This window comes from Mizuhopecten yessoensis, unplaced genomic scaffold, assembly GCF_002113885.1.
Source record: "Mizuhopecten yessoensis strain PY_sf001 unplaced genomic scaffold, ASM211388v2 scaffold10641, whole genome shotgun sequence".
Classification (NCBI taxonomy): domain Eukaryota; kingdom Metazoa; phylum Mollusca; class Bivalvia; order Pectinida; family Pectinidae; genus Mizuhopecten; species Mizuhopecten yessoensis.
The window spans coordinates 624,409-641,401 of record NW_018408648.1 but is presented as its reverse complement, the minus strand read 5'-3'; the positions used below and the strand labels follow the sequence as shown (position 1 = coordinate 641,401).

At 33.7% G+C, this 16,993-nt stretch overlaps 1 protein-coding gene across 1 annotated transcript; it reads right to left on the bottom strand.

Annotated features, from left to right (window-relative positions):
- Nucleotides 1-656: 656 nt before the first annotated feature.
- Nucleotides 657-5,091, bottom strand: LOC110461625 (microfibril-associated glycoprotein 4-like). The gene is made up of 5 exons (XM_021515167.1): nt 4,711-5,091; nt 3,242-3,372; nt 2,785-2,881; nt 2,302-2,466; nt 657-1,210 (listed from the first exon to the last, which is right to left on the bottom strand). Exons 1-5 carry the CDS (start codon nt 5,009-5,011, stop codon nt 972-974), a joined length of 933 nt encoding a protein of 310 aa, XP_021370842.1. The 5' UTR covers nt 5,012-5,091; the 3' UTR covers nt 657-971.
- Nucleotides 5,092-16,993: the final 11,902 nt, after the last annotated feature.

Below are 16,993 nucleotides of genomic sequence, written 5' to 3'. Positions count from 1 at the left end.
CATATTTTTTGCCTTAGTTTGAGTTCGAGTTTGAGTTTGAATTTTTGCTTTTTAATTTTTTGTTGGGTTTGTATTGAGCTGTATTCTATGAAATAAAAAATAAATAGATAGGCATATCTTAATAAACAAAATCGATTTTTGACAGGTGACACAAACTAATGATAAAAAGACTCTCTATTGTAAAACAAGATATTTCTAGCACTAGCCTACCTTTTCAAGAATATGATTAATTTGATTTATCAATGTAATTTCAAAGAGACGTGAATAGGAGGCACGGTAGTCTAGTGGTAGGACGCCGGGATCGTGACCGAGGGTTGCGGGTTCGAATCACAGCGCGGCACTGTGTTGTACCTTTGAACAAGATATTTTACTCCGCTTGTTCCAGCCTACTAAGCTTTAAATGAGTACGTGGTTGGCAGCGCTAGAGGTGTTGAATGCTAGCTGTACGCGCCGGAATTGTAGCACCGGCTGTATAGTCCCTAGGGAGTTGAGAAAAGTATTGACCGGTGGGAAAGGCCCTATAACCACGGATACTATTTTTTGGACCGCTTTGAGACGACCTACAAACTAGGTTGTGATAATGCGGTATATAAGAACCTTGAATTATTATTATTATTATTTTAAAATTAATCATGCAGAAAAAACAGTTCTTCCTGATATGATATGAGTTACTTTAAACTTTAAAATTCCATTATAAACACTTATAGTCAACGATATTTTGTATCAGCAAAGAGCTTACAAACATTTCACAGGAATGTCTCTTTTCTTTACCATACACATGCTATTCAGAGTGCAAAAAGCTACTCACCATAGTACAATGTTGATAATGTGTATCACAGATACCAGACAATATTAACATTTGAAATTATAAGTGTCTGTTTGTAATCAAAAACAACATTCATATATTGGTTTATAAAGTCAGTGCTTGTCCTAGTAAACTCAAATATACAAATAAACCATTAACATTATGTTTACGTCAAACTTCGAATCATCATTTTTGTGTTTTTCAGTGAATAGTAATATCCCTTCCATGTTTCCCATGTTATTCCTTTAGCATATATAGAAGTATTGCCCGATAAGTACAGCCCATTCAGATTGGATTCATGACAATTTTCATACCACCAGGCGCTTTGGTATAGAACAGAACAGCCTGTAGTATCATTATCATGTGTGCGGAATATATATCCATTATGGCGATCCAGAGAATTCCCTGAAAATAAAAAAGGTATTTTCAATATTAAAATTATAAACAGTTTATGTTATAGATAGTTTACGTATTAATATATTATTAGTTAATACGATTTTCCTATACATTACACTACGATTATAAAAAGCAAATCACTATATAGGGTTTACCGTGACTCACCTTCTGTCGTCGACACACCTGTAATTAACGCCGAAGGTAACATAAACCCAACATTGATTAAACTTGTAACGTTATGAGGCAGTCCAACACATGTATGGACTATTCCTGTTGTGGTAATTGTATATCACCTTTTTTAAGCAATGTGTTTACATGTAGTTACGGTATTGTGTTATCGTATTAAACAGGAAATTGCAGCAAACATAGCTGGACACCATATCTTCAGATGAAAAGTTGTATAACTTACTGACAGTCCAAACACCGCGAGGAACACATCCTGTACATTTGAATTTACTATTCGAATATTAATTGCATTAATTTTTACGTTCAGAATATTCTGTTAAGGCTCAATATGCTCACATTCTGAACTACTGTCAATCAATATTTTCCCAAGACACGAATATGTACATTTTTACTTCATGTTTAAATGTCATCAATTAGGTAATAACGTAATATTCTGATAGAGACGATACAGTATTCCGTGTACGAAAATTAGCATTTATACTTTTACAAATATTTCATTCGATAATGCACTTTTGATTAAACTATGAATAGGTTTCTGGGTTTTAAGTGTCAATCATAACCCCTGTTCAATTGAACTTGACATAAAATGTTAATATTTGGTTGAGAATCCATGTTAAAGAAGTTGTTTCCTCTCGAGCCCTCTACGAAAACACACTCCGCATATTGTTACGGCACACGACTTACATTTAATTTACCTACATTCACACTTGGAAAGAGCGCGTTAATTATATGTCGTGTTCTGTGAAGGAATTCTAGGGAAGGGGATTCATTTCAGAAGGTAAATGCAATACCAGAAAAAATCATATAGTCCTATGAATTTCTGCACAGTGAAAAGCTTTAACAGCGTAGAACCGACGTGTATTTACGTGTTTGTTCGTTGCGATATGTGATAGTGGTTATCTGGTTACACGTACCTGCATTTCCTGAAAACCCCGATATGTTCAATCGGTAATTAGTCGCTGCGTCCCCAATGGCGAATTTGTTGTATTGGGCATAGGCAGTGTTGTTTGCAAAATCCTCCATGTCAACTCTCAGTTCAGTATCACCTGCTGACGTGAAAGCGTGCAAATTTTCCAAACCTGTAAAAAGTATTTAAACATAGTTATGTAGTAATGACATTGAATAATAAGTGCGTTCGACAGCTAAATGCTATGTTAATATAATGCATATCAGCCTGCTATTATTTTGATACTGTTTAGATATATTTGTTGCCATTGTATTCTGAAATTAGACCTATTCTCATTTGCTGCGTTTTAGCCCCTAGCATCACCGATGAGTCATAGAAGGATGAGACACTTGGATGGTGCAGTGTTATTCATTTTTGGCATATTGTCTTAATTTCAATGGTGCGAACAAGTGGCAAGAAAATGCAAATGCTGATCTTATTAAAGTCTTACCTAGCCAAAACTCGTGGTTAACGTTACCAAAGCCGTCTCTATATTCAGCCCATCCTCTAAAGAAGTCGGTGGCGCCATCTATACGTCTTTGAAACACCTGCTCAATGTCAAGTAGTATGTCTAATTGTATAGTGTATTGTATAAGTATATATTGGTGGTACACAACTAAATGTCAATCGGTTGACTTTTACATTCGTGATACAAGATGGCCGCCATGTTTACAGATTATTTCAAGTTCTCGTGTTTTTTTGCTCAGACTCAGAATGTCATATTTAAATGTTGTTTATGTCTTAGTTTCCGAAAGCAAATGATATATGTTGATGAATATTTTCATTATAAAACCGACCGAAACGCGTTTTGGGAAATGCTCACCAGCACTTTAAGCTTAATTCATACTCTGATTGTTTTATGCATATTTTTAGGGAAGCAATAAACAAGCCGCGCTTTTTGTACATACCGTCCAGCCACCATTATCTGTGTCCATGTCACACCAGACCGAGGTCGTATCTGTCCCTGTCACAGATACATTGTACACCCCACTCTGCGTAGTACCTGTTTGTAACAGCGCTAGGCAGTCTGTCATGAGTCCTTCATGTTAAAAAACAACATTGATAATGAACTAACATTAAATCTGGAACCTTTTGCAAACACATATATAACATGACAGGAATACTATTAAATCACCAATGAAAATAACAAGCGTTTGTGATATATAGGGTTTAATCAATTAGAGATTAATTTAAAGTTGAACATTTTATAATTGAGTTATAAATAGATTTAGGCTCATTACTTAATCACTCTTCCCTGAAAACGACATTATCATTTAACAAAGATGTTGTTTCATATTTATCGGCAACTGTGTACGTCGACTTTGGGTATTAAACGACATCAACTCCTTATGTTTCATGTTAGTTACCATCATAGCCAATCCCAATTATTTGTTTATAAGCTGTGGTTCCAACTTTGAAAAACAAGGTTGAAAGCTTAAAACCTCGTTCCAGGACGTATCCAATTCTATTTAGACCGTCTGAAATTACATTTAGTTTAAATTAAACGAAACATAGATGTTTAACTATTTTTCTCGTTCACATACAGTACCATTCATATGTAATTTCACAACCAATTACTCTCAAATAAGCATGCATCTTATAATTAATATAAGAGCTGCTTTTTAGAAAGGGTCCTGATTTATTAATAAGTTTAAGATTTATAAAATATTAATAGGCGAACTTGTACTGTCTAAATGTGCATATACGTAATCTGTGTGCCCCTGTTTAAAGTTAAGGAAAAAGTGTGAAGGCCTTGACTAATGTTTGATTATGAACTCGTTTAAAACTGACACAGAAGGCGAACATTGAGTTGTTAAAGCTGTCTTTCTGAATTATCATGAACTGTTTAATTTCTATCAATAAGTTTATAAAGTTGAACAGAGGTGTGGTATAATCTATAAAGAAGCGTATTTCCTGCCTTGTGTCTAAAATATTGTAATCAATTTTCATGCTTTAAATATCTTTTAACTGCAAGAGCCTATGCGTCTCGCTAATATCTAATTTACGAATAGGTTCTAAGCTGTTAAGATATTTCTAGTTAAGAATACTTAGAACAATTAGTAATTATCTTTTAAAATAAAAATGTTTTACATATCCTATCACCTTCTACTTGCAGTAGTAGTACAAAGGATGTAAGTTTGCATGTAAGTATAAATGTTAAAGAAGACAGTGAAAATAAAGAAATAATAATATAATTACTAGTAATTATGAAAGAAAGTATGATAGCCCTCTTGTATGAGGACACATGATTGTAAAGATGCTGACCCCGGGGCTCCCCAACCTCGGCAGTATCCTAAATGTGCTGGGGGAAGTAAAATGTTAGGGGAAAAAAAACATTTTGAACTAAAAATACAAGATGTATGCCATACAACGTTACCTCTGGCTTGCGAATACGTCTTCCAACCATCTTCACCGCTCAAGCCAGGTGAATCTTTGCCGAACAAGAAATGATTAAGGAGACAATTTCCTTGAACAGAATGATACGACAACGACTCACATGCTAAGTTGTCAGCACATTCTATCGCACACTGTAACATGCTCTTTGTTGAAACAGCAACTCCTGTATTATCCGCAGGTCGAAAATTGTCCAATTCGGTAATTTGAGTCATCCTAGATTTGATAAACCCGGATGAACAAAGTGTAAAGAAATAGCATAAGTAAATTAGTTTGCCTGTCATCGTTCAAAGATGTTTCGCGGAGACAGTTTCACATACATTGCTAACACCAATTGCTTTCCCAATCCTCACTGACCGCTGTCGCCCTGATAAACTAAGGCGTATTTTATGTCAACTAGCCAACACTTTATAGAATGTATTGCTAATAACTGGGCCTACAGTAAATCTATGATTTACATGAGAATAGGAGTCTAAGAATCAATACATGACGTATATTGTTCATAAGGACTCAGGTCACATTTTCACATATCTTCTCGTCAGAATCATACTCTCTGATTTTTTATAAGTTGATTTTAATATTGAAATATAAAAATTGAGTGAAGTTTGCTCATCACCCAAGCCATTCAAATGCATGTTCAAAAATAATGTTATAATTACCGATCAATGTTAATGTCGTTTAATCGAATCCAGACAATTGAGTTTATTTACATTTACGCTGCACCCCACTATATGAACAAATTTTCACTGTTTTAGCCTTTTAATGTATAATAAAGATGTTTTTCGGAGTTTGATACAATGTATAATAAAACATTCAGAGTGCATTATAACACTACGGCCTTCGACGCATGCGGCCGGGTTTGATCCCCGAAGTCGTCGTACGCATGGAATAGTCAGAGATATTTTTTTCTACTGCCCACACATTTCGAAAACCCCAGGTGGAGTATAAAATGGCCTGGGGTGGATGTTGCGATATCTGTGCTGTTGCATTCAAGTGAGGTGGTACTAAAAGGATACCGTTGGAAGTACGGTCTCACTACAAACAGAACACTTTAAAAAAAAAAAATGCCGTTCAATCCCTAGTTGGAGTTAAATATGATAGATTGAATAATTGATATTTATACATTTGACGCATATTAAAAATAATGCAGTTGCTAAGGAATATTACATAAAATGTATCCAGCTTTACTCATATTCTTTTTTAGTGGTGCAAAAAGATCAAAAGAAACATTGTAAGATAAGATAAAAAATCAATAAAAATATTGTGAACATATAATATCAAGAAAAAACATGGTGATAATATAAAATATTAATAAAATATTGTGATAATAAAAAATATCTTTAAAAAACATTGTGATAATATTAAATATTAATAAAATATTGTGATAATATAAAATATCTATAAAAAACATTGTGATAATATAAAATATTAATAAAATATTGTGATAATATAAAATATCTATGAAATAAATTGTGATAATATAAAATATTAATAAAATATTGTGATAATAAAAAATATTAATAAAATATTGTGATAATATAAAATATCTATAAAAAAACTTTTGATAATATAAAATATTAATAAAATATTGTGATAATAAATAATATCAATAAAATATTGTGAAAATAAAGCATATCTATAAAAAAAACTTTTGATAATATAAAATATTAATAAAATATTGTGATAATAAATAATATTAATAAAATATTGTGAAAATAAAGCATATCTATAAAAAAAACTTTTGATAATATAAAATATTAATAAAATATTGTGATAATAAATAATATTAATAAAATATTGTGAAAATAAAGCATATCTATAAAAAAAACTTTTGATAATATAAAATATTAATAAAATATTGTGATAATAAATAATATTAATAAAATATTGTGAAAATAAAACATATCTATAAAAAAAACTTTTGAATAATATAAAATATTAATAAAATATTGTAAAATATAAAATACCTATAAAAAACATTGTGATAATATGAAATATTAATAAAATATTTTGACAATACAAAATATCAGTAAAAATCAGTGTAATAATACGAAAATAGCAATAGGAACATTGTGATAATATAAAATATCAACAGAAACATTGTGAAGATATAAAACAGATCAGCACCGCTCTGTATTAAATTGGGCTTCCCATCAGTGTCACCTAAGTATAAATCGTATATAAAGAGTGTGTTAACACTAATCAACGCTGATATCAATTATATAATTAAAGATAGTATGTATTAAGGACTTTCAATTACATTATCGCTAGAATAACGAATAATCAATTTCAATGCAAATATCAAAGTGTATTGTTCTAATTCACGGTGATGATTAAATAAAATGTAAGTTTTAACACGTTTCATCAAATTCAGCATCAAAATAACGATTTTTATTTATTCATTTGTTACTTTTTGTCAAAAATAGCATTGTGAAAATATATGTACAATCTTTTTTTTGACATCCGACGCAAGCAATTTGATAAGGAATTAAGGTACAAAATGAAGTAGTCAGCACATTATTATCATTACTTAACTCATTAATAAACCAAAGTTTTCTTTTTCTTTCAAATTATTATATTATACGGTGAAAAAGTCATATATCTTGTGATTATTTTAGAAAGAAATGGAGGTATTATGTGCAATGTATCGGATGAGATGGAGTAAAAACTGATTTTGTTATTAACATGTTACCAAGGAACTGCAATATAACGTTTTTTTCAAAACTGACAACAAGAGTCTCATTTACAATAGCAACATATGGTATATGCAGGCATGTGGAAAGTGGATAACACACTTGCCTTTCACTAAAGCCGTCGGAGTTCGATTTCAGATCGGGCATGAAAAGCTATGGGGTCCCCTTTCCGACCACGTGAGCTTTTAAGTTTAAAGTTGTTTTATAAAATCATTAAGTTTTCATTCATGAATAGTCGCATTGAAAAAATATGTGCGGACGACGATGCTATTGACACCAATAAAGTGATCAATTGTGATTCAGTGAACAACATCCTTTTTAGACTCATAGAATGGCTTTCATTACAGTACTGTCAATGGTTAACGATTAATGCAACTGAGGCCTGCAATATATAATTCAGTGGTTTAATGTGTTGTAAAGCGTTATGGAGTAGAATCAATGCAGTCTTGTAGGATGGCGCCACTGTGTATCTCCCCTCGATTGTGGATAATTTATACGATGCTGTCAATATCATAATATGTGCTTATCTAATGCTAGAGCATGCGGTAGTTCTGGATATAAATGGAGTATAAGAACATTTAAAATGCAAACAATTGAATCCTTGATATCTTTCAGTCCACTTGTGTTTATAACTAGTTAAAGTATTAAACAATCAGGGGATGGCACCAAATGGCACTCCGTGTATATTTCCATCCTAAGTTAAATAACTGATCATAGGATGCGTATTTCCTATATCGTAAGTACCACGTGTTCATTTATCTATAAAATAACTGCTAGCTGTTATAAATCCTTTTAAAAGCAGGAAGTCATTTGTGTATGTATTGAAATACTGTCAAGTTGATGTTATATTCTAATCGCTGATAAATGTAATTCATTAATCCACGAAAAGGACAAAATCAAGAACAGTCATTAACTTAGACTCAGTTAACTATAAAGTCAGTCAGAAGAGGTACCAATAATAACAATTACAATGATAATAATAACAATGGTAACAATAACAATGGTAATAATAACAATGGTAATAATAACAATGGTAATGATAACAATGGTAATGATAACAATGGAAATAATAACAATGGTAATAATAACAATGGTAATGATAACAAAGGTAATGATAACAATGGAAATAATAACAATGGTAATGATAACAATGGTAATAATAACAATGGTAATAATAACAATGGTAATAATAACAATGGTAATGATAGCAATAGTATTGATAGCAATGGTAATAATAACAATGAAAATAATAACAATGGTAATAATAACAATGGTAATGATAACAATGGTAATAACAACAATGGTAATATACAACATTTGATATAGCGCCCTATCTATCTAGAATAAGCTACTCTAAAGAGCTTTACAGTACATAGATATACAATTTATACAATCAATACAATAAGCATAAACATCAATTTTGAGGATTCCGCATGAGCTGCCTTATCAGGCGCTAACTACTAGTCCTATGCCACCTAGCTAATATCTCCCTATTTGTGTATGTCTGCGTGTGTGCTGGAGATGTAATGTGTTCTGTTTGTAGTGAGACCGTACTTCTAACGGTATCATTTTAGTACCACCTCACTTGAATGCTACAGCAGTAGAAAAACACTTTCTCTGAATATTCCATGCGTACGACGTTCGAACCCGGTCGCCTGCCTCGAAGGCCGTAGTGTTAAAAGCCACTCTGAACATTTTGCTATATCATACTCTGAATAAACTTTATATTATACATTAAGAGACTAAGACAGTGAGAGCGTCGAAGTCGACTCCGTTTCCGAGATATTTGATTTATCTATAGCCATATAAGAATATACCGGAAGGCTTCGATCATGAGTTCAATATGCGAGCGTTTTAGCTATTTATATGACATGTTCCATCGTAACTTAATTGTGTAATAGTTTGAGCGCTACATACATATAATGTTTTTTTTTCTTTACAATTTTAATGATGAAATGAGCTCCTATGCAGATATCCGAACACAAATGCGGATGTTATCGATATGAATCCGTGTTTGTACATTATTCGTTTACATAATCTGTAAATATTATACTTTTTATTATTCATTTTTTTCTCTAGACAATATGAAGAACCCCTTTGTTCAATACAAAGCAATTGATTGCAAATCGACCAATCCGCCCCTCAGTGAAAGTTTGTCGCCAGCAGGTGTACCAAGTTCTATGAAATATTCCGATATGCTTGTCCAAAGGAAAACGCGTCAACCTGTCGGTCATGTTTATTGTGTGTTGGTGTAATACTCTTTGTTTTGTTAATGCTCCTACGTGTGTGGTTTTGTTTTGCTATTATTGTGTTTAGGAACTTTTATCTGTGTTTAACATGGTAACATTTGATATTAAACGCTGACTTAGTTTTATAAAACTGCAAGTACTGTATCAATATAGACACATTTACAGTAAAATTATACCCGATATCAACAATTAAATCACTAAAGTCACAAGTTAAATTGGTTATCATTGTCACGTAGTATATCATACTTTTTATTTGCTTTACTCCTTAAAACAATGTTAAGTTATGCCATATGTGAATATAAAAGTGATCAAATATCACATGTCAAGTTGTTAAAATTATAGGATTAGGGTTAGGGTTAATCCTAACCCTAGCCCTAACCTAACCCTAACCCTAACCAAAACTAAAACCTTAACCCAACCCTTACCATTACCCTTAAACCTAACCCTGTTTGTTTCAATAAATTGATGAAGGTTTTGGTCTTTTTATACTGTTGGAGGTGTCATTCTTAAAAACACAATCTGTTTTCGTCCCGAAAATTGTTTTGGTTATTATTTCCCCTACCTTTCTTATTCGAAATTCCTCAAATTTACACTTTTAGATGGTATATATATAGGTTTAAATAGGTATCTAACTTGCATAAATAGTTCTTATCGTGCTGATTGCTTATTCGTGCGTGTACGGTACGTGCATACCGGAGTTAAGGGTTCGATTAAGATGTTTACATTATTGTGAACACATCTTATCGGAAGCACTGTTCACTGTATTGATATCATTGTAACCCTAACCCTAACAGTTATAGACGTAAACTGAGAAATGGCCGTATCGTAATGATATGTCAAAAACGATTATAAATGTCAGTAGTGTCGGTAAGACAAAGAACATTTCTAACTTTTTTATCATCTCAACCTTCCACCACACAAAAAAAGAAAATTAATAACAAATTTAACATTTCAGAAAAGCGTTTAGTCGATTTTTTTAAAAATAAATCGGATATTTCATTATATATGCCGTCGGGTTTAAAGGTCCAACGATAATACATCAGACGGTGTCTAGTTTGTTGTAATATAAATCTTACAGATATTTGTATTCCAAAAACTAAAATGATGCTTTTAAAAAATCAAACCTGCTTGGTAAACTAGATTTATTATTTCCTATTAATTTTTAAAACAAATCAAGACGTCATCAATATTGCCCTGAGAAACTTATTGGCAATTTCTTAGTTTGATCATCTTTCCTTGACCTTAACCGTTAGACAATGCAAATCTTTTAGTTGTGCGTTATATTTTAACTTAATCCCGAATAGTTTAAAGTGCAGAAATTGCCGACCAATGGTTACAATAAGGTAAATATTCTATAATAATCTTTATTTAACGTCGTGTACAATTCTGAAATCAATTCTGAAATCGCCCGTAGGATCAATGTATACACTTTGAACCCTATTTGACCACGGTCATATCCCATAAATGAGAAACTATAGTTATTTAATCGCCCTGGTCCTATCTGAAATATTCTTCACAATTTAAAACAAATGTTCTTGTGATTAAACCACCAAACTTACGATTGATCATTTGACCCTAAGCGCAACTTTGTATCCGTATTTCAATCATCCTGGTTGGCAATTTTTTATTATATTTGGAAGGTTGTTTTGCCCCCTTTGACCTTAACATCCAATATTATGTAACACTCATCGTTTATGTTGCAAGCATCACAATTGGCTTGTGATTAGAGTTATATTATCTCTGTTTGTAAGAGTTATCCCATATTGAGCATATCCTTGAGAGTATTTTTCTTCATAATGTTTTGTTTAAACCGTCCGTATCGGTTTGTTATTAGAGTGACTTATTTTGCAGGAGTTATGCCTCTTCGACCATGACAAGAAAGATTATGTTACACTTTCCCATTTTGCTATAATACTATAATACGGTCCCAATTGTCCACAGGAATGACCTGGAAATCGAATGTTTGAAACAAAACGTTTCGTAATTTTCAAGATTACACACAGAAAAACTACAGAATGACACAAACGCAAGTAACAAACAGGCAAATTCTAGCTGTGTTGACATGACGGTCATACAGTATTTCATCGATCAACTTTGTGTCCAGCACAGACACTCATCCATATAGTAATTACCTGTTATGATATCTGAGATTTAGGCCCAATGCTTGACAGCATAGGATTTGTAATTCTCTAAACGTGTAATACGCATTGTAAAATTGAACAGTTTGCAAGACATGCTAACCAGAATTTATTTAAGAAATGAAATTGTTTTCAACATTCATGATGTCATTGGCTTTCTTTACATATTCCATGAATCACCTGCCCGATCGCGTGGGTTTTCTCCGGGTACTCCGGTTTCCTCCCACACTAAGACCCCCCGCGCTAACATCCGGGCCAACAAGAGTGATAAATATAAGTTGAACTAACTTGTTTCATAATTGTTGTAAAATAAATAAAAAAGATATATTTGTAGTCGCCCAGAAGGCCAATGTTGTTATGACCTCATGAATGCTGAAATAATTAACTTCATTCCCTATATTAACATTTTAAGTACTTTGAATTTTCCGTTGCAAGCATAGATAAGCAATACATGTATTTTGTTTATATTTATACAATGAACAACGGTGTAGAGAGAACAGCTTGTTTTCGCATGAAAATGTAAAACTTTCGCTGTGGGTCCTAGCGATAGCATAACAACAAAACAAACAAGGTATAGTTCCATTTCAAAATTTTATTTCTAGCATTTAGACAGATCGTATATTATTATCATATACTTAAAACACCTTACATTAGCTTTAAACTCACGAGTTATGTTAATTCATATTAGCATACTAAAAGGAAATCGATGGCTGTTTCACGGCGGACGGGAACCAAGTACGCCTTATGCTACTTTATTGTAGTTCATTGATGAGGTCAGCTGTGTTATACAAAATTGAGGGTCATTTTTGTCAATGGGTCGTAGCAAACAGAATATGAATATATATCTATAATGCACTTTATTTTAAATCTCCCGTATTTTTTCCATTCCTTCAATTGATTCACCAATTGTACCATATTCAAGATTTTTGCGGTCATAAGTGCACATAAGGGCGGACGATGTGCGCATGATGTGTGCACGATATATTGAAGAAAGCGCCCTTTGTGCGCAAGCTGCTTTTGTGAGATCACACAAACACTTTACGATGTATGTAAAATAAATAAAGTTGATATTTTATATATACCAACATGAGGCATTGCCACTTTATAATTACATGTATACCACTTTGAGGAGACAGGTATATCAGCTACACGCATGAATGTTGTGACCCGATTGTTTGCGCCACCATTATCATCACGACATGATTGTATCGATGGATTCCACTGACCCTCCATGGACAAATGGCTGTTCAATATATTGAATAAGAATATATTAAAACTGAATTTTGATAACTGAATGAAATTTCTTTCAGATTAACATCTTCCAAAAGTGGTAAATGTGAAGCGTGTCATGTTAAATATGCGTTTGTCCAGTTGGCGGACATATTTCCAATGAATGCAACCTGAAAACCGATCAGTTCTTATAATGAACCACGGGGAAAGCTTGCACAATATATTCAACAGAATTGCGATTTAAAAAAAAAACGACATTAAGAAAATCAAATGTATTGACGATATGTAAAGTTATCAAATATATTATGACCTACTTTAATTTTTATATTATAAGAATGAGCAATAAATGTGCATCAATATCACAATATAGAGATTTTGATCCCAGCCTACGTGACACATGTTTTCACCGACACTTCCATGGCAATATAACACCTGTAATGTATGTGACTAAGGAACATTCCTTTTGGTATCAGTTTAATATGTTTTTAGTGGAAAATCTAGGAAATCAGAAATTGTGTGATGCAAGCTTAATATGTTTTTATTCAATTTAACTCCACAGCCACATAGGTCAGTAACACTTTAGCATAAACCAATATCTAACAAAAGAATGTGACTTGTTGAATGTGTGTGCAGTCAACAATTATAAAAAGTAGATTTATGGTACTAAGTGTCAATGCCACAGCTGTACATCGTCAACGATAGTTTCTTTCATATTGCGCCCCGCTTTACGCATATATCTACACAAATACTACTGGTTGATCGTTATGATAAATTTAAAGTACCTTTTAGATATTTACTTTCTGATTTGTGCATTTTGCATATTATCTAATTTGACAGTTACTGTTAATGATGAAACTGCAATACAACGTCTGTTTCAATGTCAAGACGGGAGTCAAGACAAAGACAAGAGTCAAGACCAAGACAAAGTCAGAAGTCAAGACAAAGACAGGAGTCAAGAACAAAGAGAGAGAGCAGCGTGTATAGTTTTGCGATCCAAACGGAATGAACGTTTCGTATATACTATGCTGATGACTGAATATGTTTGATATTCTGAACAGTATTTAACACTAACATCAATCATTCACTCAAGATGTATTTTCAACCGAATATATTATGCTATTACACATACAGTCCATCTGTGTAACGGCTGACTTCTGTTTTCCATGGACCCCAAATAATGGGACCGTGTCCCGCATAGCGACCATAATTCTATCCTTTGCTGCATCCAACGTGGTTAGTGGAGGCTGGCACCAAGTCTTTTATCGCACGAGGCATCCTCGATATCCAGGGCTTAAGTTCACTTTCGCCCTCTACACCTCTGGAATATGTCATAGCAAAATTGAAGGCTCGGTGTGTGCCACCTTGTTGATGAGACAAGAAGACTAGTTCAAACCTTTGATGTACATCAAAAGAATCTCGCGGTCACGTAAAGGTAAAAGTTGACAGGCTTTGAAGTCGGGCGTCTCTCCTTTGTAATCTTCAAAGGACAGGTATCAGCCTTGCGATTGTTCTTTTTTTTTACCTGGGACAAATCAAACAGCTTTCTTCGTGCCTTTAATTTTTCAGGTGTGTAGTGAGCGAACGTAAGCGTATGCCCTGGATATCGAGGATGCGCATGAGGCTATTTCTTGTAAAATTTCTCCTACGCTGAACATTCTGCGAGCGGTTCTTTTTTTCCGACCTGCCGGCTTCCCCCAGGGACCAATCTCTTCTGTAATAATCCACTAGAAGTCTTGCTTCTGCTTTTTTGTCATATTTCTCTCACTTAATGTTTATTTGGCAGCAATGATTGAAGAAACTAAAAGAATTTAGATAATGTATGTGCAGTGGTGGGGAAAATGCGAAAGGAACAGTTGCTAGTGTTAATATTTGAGAAAAGTGATCGGCTTTTTCCGTCATGTAATATTTTTTAACAACAGGTTTAGCACACTTACTTACATAATGACGAATCATTATCGGTAACGACATCGCTAGCCTAATTGTTTTGAACAAGGGGGGTCCAGGTGTCAGCATTTGATCAACAATGATAAAACTAGGCAAAAACCGAGAGGTCGTGGTGTAATGATTTCTGCAGAAACTACACGGTACTTGTTTGTAGGATTTTAAACAACCCTGTTACTTTGTGTACTTGCCTTGTTTTTTCCATGAACTTCCGATTTGATTGAGGCGTATTTTCTGTAATAATGAATATTCTTCAACTGTGTCCTATACTCCCGTACAACACTCGGTAGTACGCAGCATTAATGGACGATTAAAAACTTGATCCAATTATTGAAGTTCAAAACACGAAAACGTTTAAATAAAAGAATCACTCACCTAAAGACACTTTTATAATATACTGCTTTGTGGGTTTTTTCAACATCTTTAATAGGATTCGTCAGTTTGGAAATATGTGATATTAAAGTTTTATTATTTTTATTTTTACACAAACAATGTACGTATTAAACGTATCGTAACGTTTCAAGACCGACATCCACTACACCAAAATCTTGAAGTCGTACAAACACTCCTCGACAGATGCAACAACATCATCAAAGAGCAGGACGTTAGACAAAGGGAAGAACAGCACATAAATGACGCACTCAACCGTTGTGGCTTCCCCGACTGGTTAATCAACAAGGTTAAAAGAGCGGTAAAAAAAGACTGAAAATAGAAAACCGAGACAGAAAAGGGGTAATAAGAGCCAAACCAAAAGCAAAAGCTGTGTCACTATATCCGATGTGAAGGGGACATCTGAGGCGTTTGCACGGGTGATGAGGAAACAACATTTCAGCACCCCAATGAGACCACTGACCCAGAGACAAGACTGACATTTTAGACAAAACAGGAGGTGTATATCAAATTCGATGCAAAAACTGTCAGCAGTCATATATAGGTGAAACTGTGAGGACATTTGGTACACGACTGTCGGAACATCAAAAGGACGTAGAGGAAATAAGCAACGTCACATTGACCAGCTCCACACGCAAAACACCCGCCACCCAGTACAATAAATAGACATTAAAGGATCACGCTAACACCCAAAATCACAGTGTCGATTGGGACAATGCCAAGATAGTTGAAAGGGAACAACACACAAAAACGAGACAAATCAAAGAAGCAATCAAAATCAAGAAAACTCAGAACATGAACAGAGACGAAGGGGGACACCAGCTGAGTCATATGTATGCCCTGATACTGACTTAACAGGGGAGGGGGCTAGCTCTACACCTTACCTGTAACCTATCTGATGCAGTGTGTATACGCTCCCTATCGATAGGCGAAACGTCTCGAGTCGAGTGACATGAAAAATATACAATTTCGTCACATCCGTTAAATAATACAAATCGTTCACTCAGTCATAGCTTGACAAAGGGACCAGTCGGTCTTGAAACGTTGCGACACGTTTAATGCGTACATTGTTTGTATAAAAAGTAAAACTTTGATATTACTTCAATGGTTATATTAAAATACGGAAAATGACCCTTAATCACTTTAGACAAGAGTTTGACAGCTGGTGCGGACGTGACTGAGATTTCAACACACACATTTATTACGTCACTTAACGAAGAAATGACGGTAATCATGTATACACACGTTCTGCGCAAACTCTATATGACATTACCGTTATTGATTATTTATGCACATGCACTAAGAACAATATAGGCGAAAATGTCCTTTTTACTTATTTACATTTTTACACTTGCGCCGCAGTGACATATTTTGAGGCATAAAAAACCTTCACATCATAAAAGAATGAACCGAAAGTGAGAAGTGTATTGAAACAATCATGACATAAAAGTAAACAAACAATGCAAAAAACACATTTGACTCTCGTTTAGGATTTTTGGACAAGAAGGTGTTTATTCCGCCCTGAAATCACGGCAATTGTACCTATATATATTGAAATTACCACAATGTATACTTCTTTCCACGGCAATGATATCAAAAAAATCATAATCAATCGTCTCTTCGAA